The 12,207-nt window shown below is 40.4% G+C and overlaps 1 protein-coding gene across 1 annotated transcript; it reads left to right on the top strand.

Moving 5' to 3' along the window:
• The first annotated feature begins 469 nt into the window (after nucleotides 1-469).
• Nucleotides 470-5,714, top strand: rpl10 (ribosomal protein L10). The gene is made up of 8 exons (XM_080733298.1): nucleotides 470-533; nucleotides 1,092-1,146; nucleotides 1,271-1,302; nucleotides 1,814-1,872; nucleotides 2,937-3,044; nucleotides 4,523-4,661; nucleotides 4,919-5,081; nucleotides 5,498-5,714. Exons 3-8 carry the CDS (start codon nucleotides 1,280-1,282, stop codon nucleotides 5,651-5,653), a joined length of 648 nt encoding a protein of 215 aa, XP_080589424.1. The 5' UTR covers nucleotides 470-533; nucleotides 1,092-1,146; nucleotides 1,271-1,279; the 3' UTR covers nucleotides 5,654-5,714.
• Nucleotides 5,715-12,207: the final 6,493 nt, after the last annotated feature.

Below are 12,207 nucleotides of genomic sequence, written 5' to 3' on the forward strand. Positions count from 1 at the left end.
CCCCCCTTCTCCAACAGATTGTGGATTTCCATATGCTCAAGTGGTATGCATTTTGACATCGAACCTAAAGTGAAATCATAAAGTGAAGACAGCCCACTATGAGTGAGTGAGCGAGCGAGCGAGCGAGCTGTACAGTGAGTACAGCTTAAAACATTATTAATGTATTCAAAGGGTATTTTTTCCCATTATGAATATATATTTAATATTTCTGTCTGTGTCTACATTTTTGTCATTTAAAATACATAAATAAATAAATAAATAAATAAATGTTTTTTTTCTTATCAACTCCCGGCAACAGAACGGATGTTAAGCGCAGGAAGTCGATCTCTCTTTCTTTCCTCCATTAGGTGAGTGCGTGGTGGGAGCTCGGCGTTTGCTGCTCTGCCGAAAATAGTTTAAAATAAAGTGTATTTCATAAATCAGGGTCGTAATTTAATACGATAATAACTTTCTTTTCTTGTTATTTCTCAGATCGCAACCATGGGCCGCCGACCAGCCCGATGGCCTGGCCTGCTCAGTGCTGTTTCAACTAAGTAAGTTTGGGGTTTTTTGTTTCCCCCCTTGTCCAACGGATTGTGGATTTCGATTTCCATAATGCTCTAAGTGGTCAAAACAAACATAGCCCAGCCCTAACCTCCCCTGGCCCTTCTTTGTATTTACCTATTGTATGTATTTTTTTTCTTTTTCTTTTTTAAATGTTTTCCCCTTTTTTTCCTGACTATATATCTACTGCATAGTAGGCTACTGTGTTCTATCCGTCTGACATTCGATGTTATATGAGATACTTCAATGGTTTCCTATGGAAATAAGCAGAGTCTTTTCTAGAACCTCCTTTTAGTAGACCGTGTACCAGTGAACTGTACCGTCACGAAACTGTACCTTTTCCTATGAAAACTTCTAATGAAGTCTTCAATCAATCAATCAATGCATTTTGACATGACATCGAACCTAAAGTGAAATGCTACTTCAATGAGTAGACCTACAGCTTAAAACATTATTAAAGTATTCAAAGGGTATTTTTTCCCATTATGAATAATATTTCTGTCTGTGACTACATAAAATAAATAAATACATGTTTTTTTCCTCACCAGCAACAGAACGGATGTTAAGCGCAGGAAGTCGATCTCTCTTCCTTTCCTCCATTAGGTGAGTGCGTGGTGGGACCTCGGCGTTTGCTGCTCTGCCGAAAATAATTTAAAATAATGTGTATTTCATAAGTCAGGGTCGTAATTTAATACGATAATAACTTTCTTTTCTTGTTATTTCTCAGATCGCAACCATGGGCCGCCGACCAGCCCGATGGTAAGTAGTTTGTTAGGTAATTTTAGACCCAGGGCCGGTTCTCCGTGTCAGAGGAAAATGGCAGCTTGTCTGTGGCCGTACCATGTCGAGTGCTGCACAGTACATTGAGTAGTATTATACGATGCTGGAAGACTTTATGATGCCAGTTTACATCACATATTTACCCCGTTGTAACGTTTTGCTAAGCCGGGTGGGGTTTTTGCCGGTATCTGCACTAACGTGCCGCCATCGAATATTATGCAGAGCAGAGATATGTTCAAAGTACTAGATGCTAACGTTAGCCAGCAGCTGAGCTAATGCGTTGACAGTTCTGTCACACATACATGTGTACACGTTGTCATTAAATTGATGAATGGGTTGCATTTACGACTCTTTTTGATGAGCTGTTATGTTTAATATCATCAATAATGTCCACACGGCAACCCATAGTAACTTTTAGTTGGAAGTGGGCTTAGGTTTAAGAGTTGGATTTTTGGTAATACGTCTGACAAGTCTTTTTTGTTTTTTACAGCTACAGATATTGTAAAAATAAACCCTACCCTAAGTCCCGTTTCTGTAGGGGTGTCCCTGGTAAGTACCTTGCTCTTCAAGAGCTATTTAAATTTGTCTTTGATAAATACCATATCCGAGATGATGCCAGGTAGTTTTAATACTTAATGTATTAAATGATGTCACCTAAATGCATAATTTAATGGATATGAACTGAAGGGCAGAATAGTCCTGTCTATTCTCAGCCTTAAGCCCGTATCATAGTCGGGTCCGCGGTGGAAGGCTTTACACCGCGGTGTAGTCTTTTTGAATCATGAAACTACAATGTTACATCATTCCTCACGGTGGAGAGCTTTACACCGTGAGTCCCAACACATCTCTCTGTTTTTACTATCAGACAGACAGGCTCTACACCCCGTTCACTGATTGGTCGACCTGAACCGGTCTAGACGGGGTAAAGGACTTCACCGTGGCCCGTGACTATGATGGCCTGCACTTATTTTCTGACTTGAGGTGGAAAGCTTTCCACCTCAAATTTGCGGTGGATAGGTCTCCACCGTACACTCTGATACGGGCTTCAGAAGCTGTCAACCTTGCTTTGTCAACTCGGCTAGGCTGTTTTGTTAAAAAGGAAATTGGATATGTGAGTAATATTTGGAATGTGCATGATGTTATCAACACTTAAATCATACTGCAGCTTATTAAGCCGACCAGTCTTGCTGTGGTGCAATTCAGGTGTGCAAGGGCTGCAGACAGTGACTCTTTGGTTGTGTATGTCCTCCGCTGGGTGGTGCAGAGTGCTTTCAAGGGACCATTGAGACAATAACGTAACAATGTTTATAGTCTGCCGTCTGGCCTAAATTAAAGATTAAGCATGTCCAGTAGCAGCACTGGATTATTCACTCTTATGATGTAGAGGATAAGGTAGAAAAAATAAACCATATGGAGATAATGGACTATGTTGTTTTAACAGGCCTTAGAAAGGCCTTTACCCTTCCTCACTAGATGTACCGGTAATTTCTAGTCTCTGTACTTGTCTTGGATATCATTTAGTCGTAGACTGTATTGAATGATGTCTTTGTTAAACTTAACTGTATTCTGTGTTGTATATAACTTAACCTTCCCTGTACTCTTGTACCTCCTAGATCCCAAGATCAGGATCTTTGACTTGGGCAGGAAGAAGGCCAAGGTAGATGAGTTCCCTCTGTGCGGTCACATGGTCTCTGACGAATATGAGCAGCTGTCATCAGAAGGTGAGGGCATTGGGATAACGGCAGGGTATGTTCATTAATATATATATGGTGATGTCGATTTTTTTAAATGCCTGGTCAGGTCTTTCAAACTTTGTCAGCCTGACAAAATGTGGTCGCCTTGGGACAGATCTCACTGCTTTTAATGTGTGCTCCACCAGCAACGGGTCCCTGGTCCGCTTTGGGTCTTGGGCTTCATTGCGTTCATGGCTCTACAAAATATTAATTTAAATGTAATTATTCCATTGTAAAAATGTTTCTGTAAGGACACATTTTTACACTGTTGAAATTAATCTCAGGAGCAGAATTCCTCCTGCTTAAATATGACTATTTCATGTTTACAGTTTGTTTACTTTCCTCCTGTTCTTTGAAATGAAATGCCTTCAGCTTCATCTTCCTGAACCATTTTTTATGGGCCAGAGATGATGCATCTGTAGCTAATATTGCACTGATAGCATATCGGATTCCAATAGTGCTGTGTGTTTTGGCACTGTTATTTAAAGCCTATCCTACTCTGTGTATTGGCACTGTTATTTAAAGCAGGGGTCTTCAACAGGGGGTCAGGGGGTCCGCGACCCCTAGGGTGTCCGCGGAGGTACTGCAGGGGGTCCGCGAAATTATTGCTTAAAAAAAAGAAAGATTTCAAAAAATGTTTGTTTTTTCTTTATTTTTTTTCATTTTTCACATTTATGTTAAAAAATAAATCATGATTCTATCCATTTTGAATAGCTTGAATACATGATTACTATGCAATTGACAGATTGTTGATATTATTGACATTGGTTCTCAGTTAATAAGTTGTATGTTTAGAAATGGTAGTGGTACGGCCCACCCTGCTCGCTGTAACTTGTACATGTTGTGGTGTATTTGTTTTTAGTAGGCACTGTATGCACATTACAACAAATTTCTGTGTAAACAGACAATAAACTGACTTGAACTGGAACTTGATGTTTAAAATAAAAAATATGTCGTAGCCCAGAGTCCCCGACCCCCTCCCTCCCCCCATCTCATCCCCCCATGCTCCATCTCCCCATCAGTTTGAGGGTCCCCGGCCTGAAAACGTTGAAGACCCCTGATTTAAAGCCTATCCTACGATTAAAAAAATGAATGGCTTTAAATGTAAAGGTAATGCATTTTTTTTATTTCTTTTTTGCCATATAATTGTTAATCTGGAAATATGCTAATTAAATTTATCTGATCGGAATTGAACGTATTTCAGTGCACCTCTATCTGTAGCATGGCTACAAATCCTGCAGCTTATTAAGCCGACCAGTCTTGCTGTGGTGCGGTTCTGGTGTGCAAGGGCTGCAGACAGTGACTCTTTGGTTGTGTATGTCCTCAGCTGGGTGGTGCTGAGTGCTTTCAAGGGACCACTGAGACAACGTAATCAACAGTGATTGGTCATTGAATGGCACAAATCTAGGAGGACTTATATGATATATGATAACAGGATGCTCATTATAGCTTTCTTTTCTACATAGCTCTGGAGGCCGCACGTATCTGTGCTAACAAGTACATGGTGAAGACCTGTGGCAAGGATGGCTTCCACATCCGTGTGCGTCTGCATCCCTTCCATGTCATCCGCATCAACAAAATGTTGTCCTGTGCCGGAGCCGATAGGTGAGCGATGTGTATAGGTGAGCAATGTGTGACAAGTGGAATCAAGTTCTAAACATGAAGCTTAGTTGGCCTGTGTATGGTGCTGCATTGTATTTCTGATATGCAATAACTGCTGGCAGGAACTTGTGTATGGTTTATTAACTTAAAAGCTACATGTGTGCAGATTTGATGCCATCTGCAATTGTATACCTGTAGATTAAAGGACTCAAGTTTAAAATGTTATTGCAACACTTAACACATTTCTACCATTTTCTTAGGCTCCAGACTGGAATGCGTGGTGCTTTCGGCAAGCCCCAGGGCACCGTGGCCCGCGTGCGCATTGGTCAGGTGATCATGTCTGTGCGTACCAAGGCCTCGAACAAGGAGCATATTATCGAGGCTCTCCGCAGAGCCAAGTTCAAGTTCCCCGGACGCCAGAAGGTAGAACACCCGACATAAACGTTGATCTTCATTGCTTAATATTTGCTGGCTTTGTTCTACAGTGTACACACCGTCTTCTGCAGTGTACTGTCTTATTGAAGTTTGAATCCTAAGTTTGAATCCTATCTTAGCATCTGTAGCGCTGAGCGTCGCTACAAATCCTGCAGCTTATTAAGCCGACCAGTCTTGCTGTGGTGCAGTTCTGGTGTGCAAGGGCTGCAGACAGTGACTCTTTGGTTGTGTATGTCCTCAGCTGGGAGGTGCTGAGCGCTTTCAAGGGACCACTGAGACAAATCAATTAATAGTGATTTTGTTGAATGGCACAAAACTACTAAGACTTGTACAGGTGTTTGTCTTGTTGATCTCACTGATCTGTCTTCTGTCTGCCTTCTGTCATGTTATTTCCTCCCTCCCAGATCCACATCTCCAAGAAGTATGGCTTCACTAAGTTCAATGCCACTGACTTCGATGACATGATGGCTGAGAAGCGTCTGATTTCCGATGGCTGTGGTGTGAAGTACATCCCCAGCAATGGCCCTCTGACCCGCTGGAAGGTCCTGCACGCCAACTAGAGCTGCTGTTTGCTCTGACCAGATTTCAAAACCAATAAAGTGGATTTGATCACAAAAGTGATTGTGTAGTGGGCATTTTTCTCTGTTTGAATTTCTGTAAGGGTGTTGAAGTATTATTAATTTAAGTTCTGCAGCAAAGTGTGTAAAGAATATGGTACATTTCAGATAATAGGTGGTTGGTATCTATTTACAGATTCTTAAATGGAAAAAAGTTTTGTCATATTTTAGACTGAACACAAAGTGAAATATGAATGTTAAATTTGTTATGGTTATGGCATTACAGCTCATGAAAATCATTAGTATATTACATTAACACACTTGGTCTGGGTAACTTTGAACCAACTCATCAATGTGGGGTGGAGGTGTAGGGAAGCCCCGAGGTCTATCTGTAGTTCGATAGCAGCCATAAGCTCATCTGTATGAAGGTGGTTTCCCCCTCTGTGGGATTCATTCCTGGTCAGTTACTGTAATACCATGGTTGGTACACATTACTAGTAGTTTTGGCCCTGTAGGCACTGGGCAGGTGCCTAGTCCTGCTGGAAAGGGGGCCCAGCTTGTCAATACATGGAAACAATGTGATCCTAAATATCCTGATTGCTGTTGACTGGACATGATAAAGTGGAACAACACCAGCCGATGACATGGTAAAACCCCAAATCATCACTGTCAATGACAACACTTTCCATGGTATACCTTTTTTAAAGGACCACAAAATACATACATTTTACTGTTTTATCAACTTTTATGTACCTTCTCTACATGCCATTCTATGTGGGTGCACTGTATGCTGTATGTCATCTGGTTGCATTTGAATTCTGTAGGTATAACTGCAGGGAGCACTGTTAAACTTTCTTTGTAAGTGCTGCTGCTTCTAGTAGCTGTGCACGTACAGTAACTAACAATTTGGGCCTTGTCCTCTACTTTCAAACTAAACTAGCTCTGGTCCAAAGCAAAATTAGTAAAACAAATTAGTAAAAAGGTAGGCTCAAATTAAACTCAAAATAATGAGTATTGTCTACTGCCCTATGTTGGTGATCTTTTACTCAATTATATAGTGCTGGAGTGGATGATGACTATAATGTTTATGATAAAAGTGTAATCGCCTGACTCGCCTCACACAGTAAGTAGGTCACAGAGGGACGCATTTGTGATCATCATGGTGTTACTGGCTGGGGGAATCTTGTATGACCCCTACAACACCAAGTGGGGTGTGGGGCCAGAGAGATTGTGATTGTTTTTTAAACAAATGCACTAAAGGTGAGATCATAGTTGTACATAGCATCATGATTCATGTTATTGTTATAAATACTCTCCCCCACTACTTGTGTTGGCATGATATGACCACCTCCTGTTCAGTGATTGGTAGACTACTAAGTACTAATTCTCTGACCCCTCAATAAGATCTACCAACAGAAGTCTGGAGTGTTCCCTGGTTTTGTCTTCATCTTGTCCTCCTGCATTATCACCATACTAAGAGCTCTAACCTTCAGGTAGGATACATATTAATTTAATACCCAAACCTACAATAATTATTGTATTAGATAATGCCTTAGCCTATTTGGTCATCTGATGCACCTTGTCTTTGAGCCCTGAACATTACAAGTGTTAATCTCTCGAGACAGCCTCAGAGTCGCTAGACAGACCGATAGGTGTCGCCCTTTCTTTGACGATGGGTTCCCAGATTGCAAAAGTTTTGATAGCACTGTACAACCCATCTTCCTATCCATCAGGCTCACAGTCACTGCCACAGGGTGTGTTCTACTTGCCCAAAGGTCAGGCCCACTTGCCCTTAAAGGGATAGCTAATGAAAATGACTTTTTTCTGATGATAACTCATGCCATGGAGACTTGGTGGAGAAAATAAATATATATATATATACACACACACACACACACACTTCTTTTGTTATCTGGAGAAAGATTTTTGTATCTGTTATCTGGCCCAGTGGGAATGGGCCTTAAGACAAAAAATGTATTACCCCATTGATTCTGGATCCATCCGGAATCAATGGGGGTACATTTGTAATAAACATCTTTGCCCTTTTTTACTAGCCTATTTGAAAAACATTTTAAATACTTCAAATAGCCGATCTACATCAACTTGTTGTGAGCTTGTAGATCAGCTATTTGAAATATTTAAAAATGTTTTTCTAAATAGCAAAATAGCAAAGAAGTTTAGGGATAAGGCATGGACCAAAATAGAGCCCTAGGTCTAGGACACATGGAAAGTTTTCCAGGGTGTTTTATGGAAGGCTCGTACAACATTCCTGTGTTAGCTGATCTAAGTCTACAGTATGTGAGCCGTTGAAGGGTTGTATCGTTTGAAGGTATGGGGGAGCCATGCCTTAGGTTGTCTTGTAGGTCAACATCAGGGTTTTGTACTGGGTGGCAGCAACCGAAAGCCATGAAGCGGGGAGACGTGAATTGAAAGATGACATAAAGAGCAGATTATCATCTATGCAGAGCAGTGTAGACCTGATGTGTTAATTGGAGATCTGCATAAAAGGAAATTGACTCTATCCCATGCAATTTTGTTGTTGTTGGAAGAAATGTAGGCCAGCAACGAAAGTGAATCGAGAATCGTTAAAATTATAAACTTGAACCTTTTAACACTTTATGTAGGATACTTGACTTGACTTGGATGGAATCTCTTTTTGACCACGAGGAAGCAAAGCAAACACATTGATGAAGATATCTCTTCTCTTGAAGAATGTATGACAGGTGCAGGGATCAATACATGCCATAGACTACAGTATATGTTAATGATATTCTGATGTACCATATTCATGATCTTGAACCGCCACCTTTAAAGAAATGTGTGCTCACACCCAGATTCAAAGATTCAGTATAGGCAGGATTAGGAATAGGGTCTCAGGTGTGGTGTGGTTGCATTTAGGAGAACAACCTCTGGCCAATCTGTGTTTTGTGTTAAAGCAATTCAAACTCAGATGAACAATGGATATCAGTTCACCATTTACAAGACAAAAAATGAACCAAAACTCAATCATGCTCTCACCAATAATAACTTCTGTTAAAGAGAGGACAGCGGTCCCTCTGTGCCCAGTTGAGAACTGGTGCATTACCTCTGGCAGTTGAGGTGGGCAGGTATACTGGTATTCCTGAGGAGCAGTGTTTGTGTGTTCTTTGTGATTTGGGAGTTGTGGAGGATGAGTTTCATTTTGTTTTTCACTGTCCACTGTATCATGGCCTAAGAAATTCCTTATTTGAAAAAATGCAAGCCAAAAATCCAGATTTGTTTTGGATGTCTGAATGTTCTATGCTAAGCTGGTTGTTTAATAAGGAAGTTTTTTTTTTTGACTAATGGACTATCAATGTGTTCTTCTTAAACATTTTTGTCTGTGGTGTATCTTGGTGTATGTATGTATGTATTATGTTTGTGAGTGTCTTGTAAGCCCGTGTGGGCTGGGCATCATTTGGTGCAGGACACATAAATAAAAATCTCTATCTATCTATCTATCTATCTACCTACCTACCTACCTACCTACCTACCTACCTACCTACCTACCTACCTATCTTTAAATGTTGGTGGAAGTTATGTGATTTCCCTGGGAATCCAGAGGAAAATCAGTCATTGCAATCTCAATTCTATTCATTGTAGCCTACATATTCATAGTATAGCCGGTGAGGATGCAATAGTTACTTTATTAAAGCAGATACTTTCCCACTTCACAAAGTTGATTGATACAAGTGCACTAGGCTTAATATGTATTGATTGGCAGACAAAATTTTGATTTTTATCTGTATAGAAGAACAGCGGAAACAGGAAAAACAGTTCTAGTATACTTGAGACGTTTTTCTTTCTGGTTTTGTCACCTCATCTCCTGTAAAATAACACATAAGACATGGCCAAGGAAAATATGTTTAAGAACAAAGTCCTAGTGACTATGTGGCAGTAATATATTCAAAATACATTTTCATTGAGTGCTATATTATATATTGACATTATACGCAAAAAGCTATTCGCTGTTGAAAATTACTTTGATGATGTTTAAACAGACTTTTTACAAAAGCAAAAAAAACATCAGTAGGCAAAATTAACTGAAATAGACTGTTGTCCTCTGATATCCCAATACCATACAGTACCTTTCTAAGGCAGACAGTGGTAGCTCACATCCAGGTACTTGTAAGTGCCATGACAGGGGTCCCCAAACTCTGAATTGACTGCACGGAAGTTACACTGTCTCTTCCCATTGCACCTAAGAGCATCCATAAAGATCAAATACATTTTAGGCATTGCAAAAGGCATGTCTATGATTCATAGCTTTGTCATGCAATGAAATTGTGCACAGAAAATAGGAGATCTACAAGCTCACAACGCATCGGAACATGATGTGTCGTCAGCATGTCGATCTGCTATCTTCAGTGCCTGTTTTGTCTTTCTGAATGTGTCTCATTTTACACGGTTCTCCAAAGTAACATAATAATAAGTAACTCCATTTATATATCACTTCCGGTATTAAAACACACACCATTAAATATAAAAACAAAACAAGAATTGTGTCATAAAAGACCAAAAGGATACAACTGTGCAAAGGTCAAGGACACGAGAGTGCAAGAAAAATAAAAACGACAATGCGACTTTGAGTAGTTGGGTGTGTTGGATGGCTGCTATAGTCCTAGAAATATGGCCAAACTAATTATAATAATCATATAAAACCACAAGCAAACCTGGTAGCAACTTTTGTGCTGGGGCGGGAACAGCGAGTGTTCTGAATCTCATTACATGGGCGCCCGGAAGAGCAGGTTTTCCGGTTGTGACGACCGTAGTTAGCACTGTCCACTACGATCACTTGATTACTACCTGAGAAGGAAGAGAGGTTGAGAGATTAATAAGAGACCGACAATGAGGGAAACACGATCAATGTCATACAGGAAGATGATAATTGGACTAATACTAGCTCAGTGCAAATATGTGTTACTCTGATACTTTGGAAGAGAAGGATTTCAGTTAAAAGTAAAAGTAAAAATCAGTTGTATTCTGATACAGTGGACATGGATTAAATTTGTCTTACCACATGCCAGGCGAGCAGTAGAGCCCTCGCATGCAACAACACGTTCTGTTAAAATACGTCAGCTTTAAAGTTAAACGTGTTATAAAGCGCTGCAAATCAGTAGCCTACAGACAGGAATGAAGGACCCAAAGAGCAGCATGCAAGCACACTTACTTTTAACAGGTAGACACGTGTAATGCGCCTTCAAGTACTTAAAAGTTCCATAGCAAGGGTCGGAGAACACAGAATTAGTAGCAGACAGAGAACAGGAGGTCCTGCCATCACATCTAAAGAGAGAGAGAGAGATAGAGAGAGAGACCTCCATTAATAAATCAGGAGGTAGCTTTGGTTTTATGTACAAGTGGTATTCCAGAATCTCTATCTGCAGTAGGCTACTATTCAGGCTAACCTCTTAGCCATCACGGACAGGGTATTGCGAAGTATGCAGTTAGTTTTGGTCACTTGTTTAGCTGGACGTCCTTTAGCACAGGTGTGTTTGTCTGTGCGGCCGTAGTTAGCAGATATCACCTTGATCTGTTGACTTCCTGAGGAGACAAACAGCAGCTAATGCCGATTTCAGTACTGTTTGATATAACCATTGAAGCCCTATGATGCCTACTTCGCTGTATAATGAATGTGAGTTTGTAGATCTGCTATTTGCAATTTTCTTTGAAAATGTAGCTGTTCTATTACATTTTCACCTATCATGTCCAAAAATGGACGCGTGGTTAAAACATGTATTATTGAACTGTAGCGTCAACTTTATCCACACCATGTGCCTGGATTAACAGTTCTATAGGATACAAATGTCACAGTAGTGATATTATAAACATTAACATCGTACAATACAATACAGTGCAGTAAAGTCAAATGTCCATTCCCAAGCACTTATATAAGTGGTCATGTATTGGATGTTTCCTATGATATCTTATATGTTTCTATAGTACTCACCACAGTTAAGTGTTGCTTTCCCATGTTCACAGGTCAAACTTGTCTTGCCTGAAATGTAATTATTGGCATGCAGTTACAGTAAGCTATATGTGCTAGTACTGACACATGCATCCATGGTTGGTTATGGAGATATACATATATACAGCACTGGCAGACACACGCACTCACCACACACACACACACACACACACACACACACACACACACACACACACACACACACACACACACACACACACACACACACACACACACACACACACACAGTAATACTCACTTTTGACTACACAGATGTAGGTCACCTGTAGGTACTTGTATGTTCCGCCACATGGATCAGAGAACACATGGTTTGTTGCAGGCACAGAACAGCTGGACTTTCCATCACATCTGGGAAAAGTGGCAGAATTACATAAATGTTTTTCTCCCTTTTGTTCAAGGTCTCTTTCATTAGATGTATCTTTCTTTTTTAAATCAATGAATGATCGGAAAATGAATGAACATGTATTTTTACGAACTGAAAGGAGGCAGGCTGTCTACTACCATGGATCTAGTCCATAAAGTTAGGAGTTCTCGCTATGGACCAGAGTTAGCG

Source organism: Nannobrachium achirus (assembly GCF_963921795.1).
Source record: "Nannobrachium achirus genome assembly, chromosome: 9".
Lineage (NCBI taxonomy): Eukaryota > Metazoa > Chordata > Actinopteri > Myctophiformes > Myctophidae > Nannobrachium > Nannobrachium achirus.

Excerpts from the sequence above, each read along its gene's own strand:
- rpl10 (XM_080733298.1), top strand. The coding sequence starts at position 1,280 with ATGGGCCGCCGACCAGCCCGATG. Across the intron at positions 4,662-4,918 it reads TCCTGTGCCGGAGCCGATAG|GCTCCAGACTGGAATGCGTG; the intron begins GTGAGCGATGTG and ends CCATTTTCTTAG. Across the intron at positions 5,082-5,497 it reads AGTTCCCCGGACGCCAGAAG|ATCCACATCTCCAAGAAGTA; the intron begins GTAGAACACCCG and ends CCTCCCTCCCAG.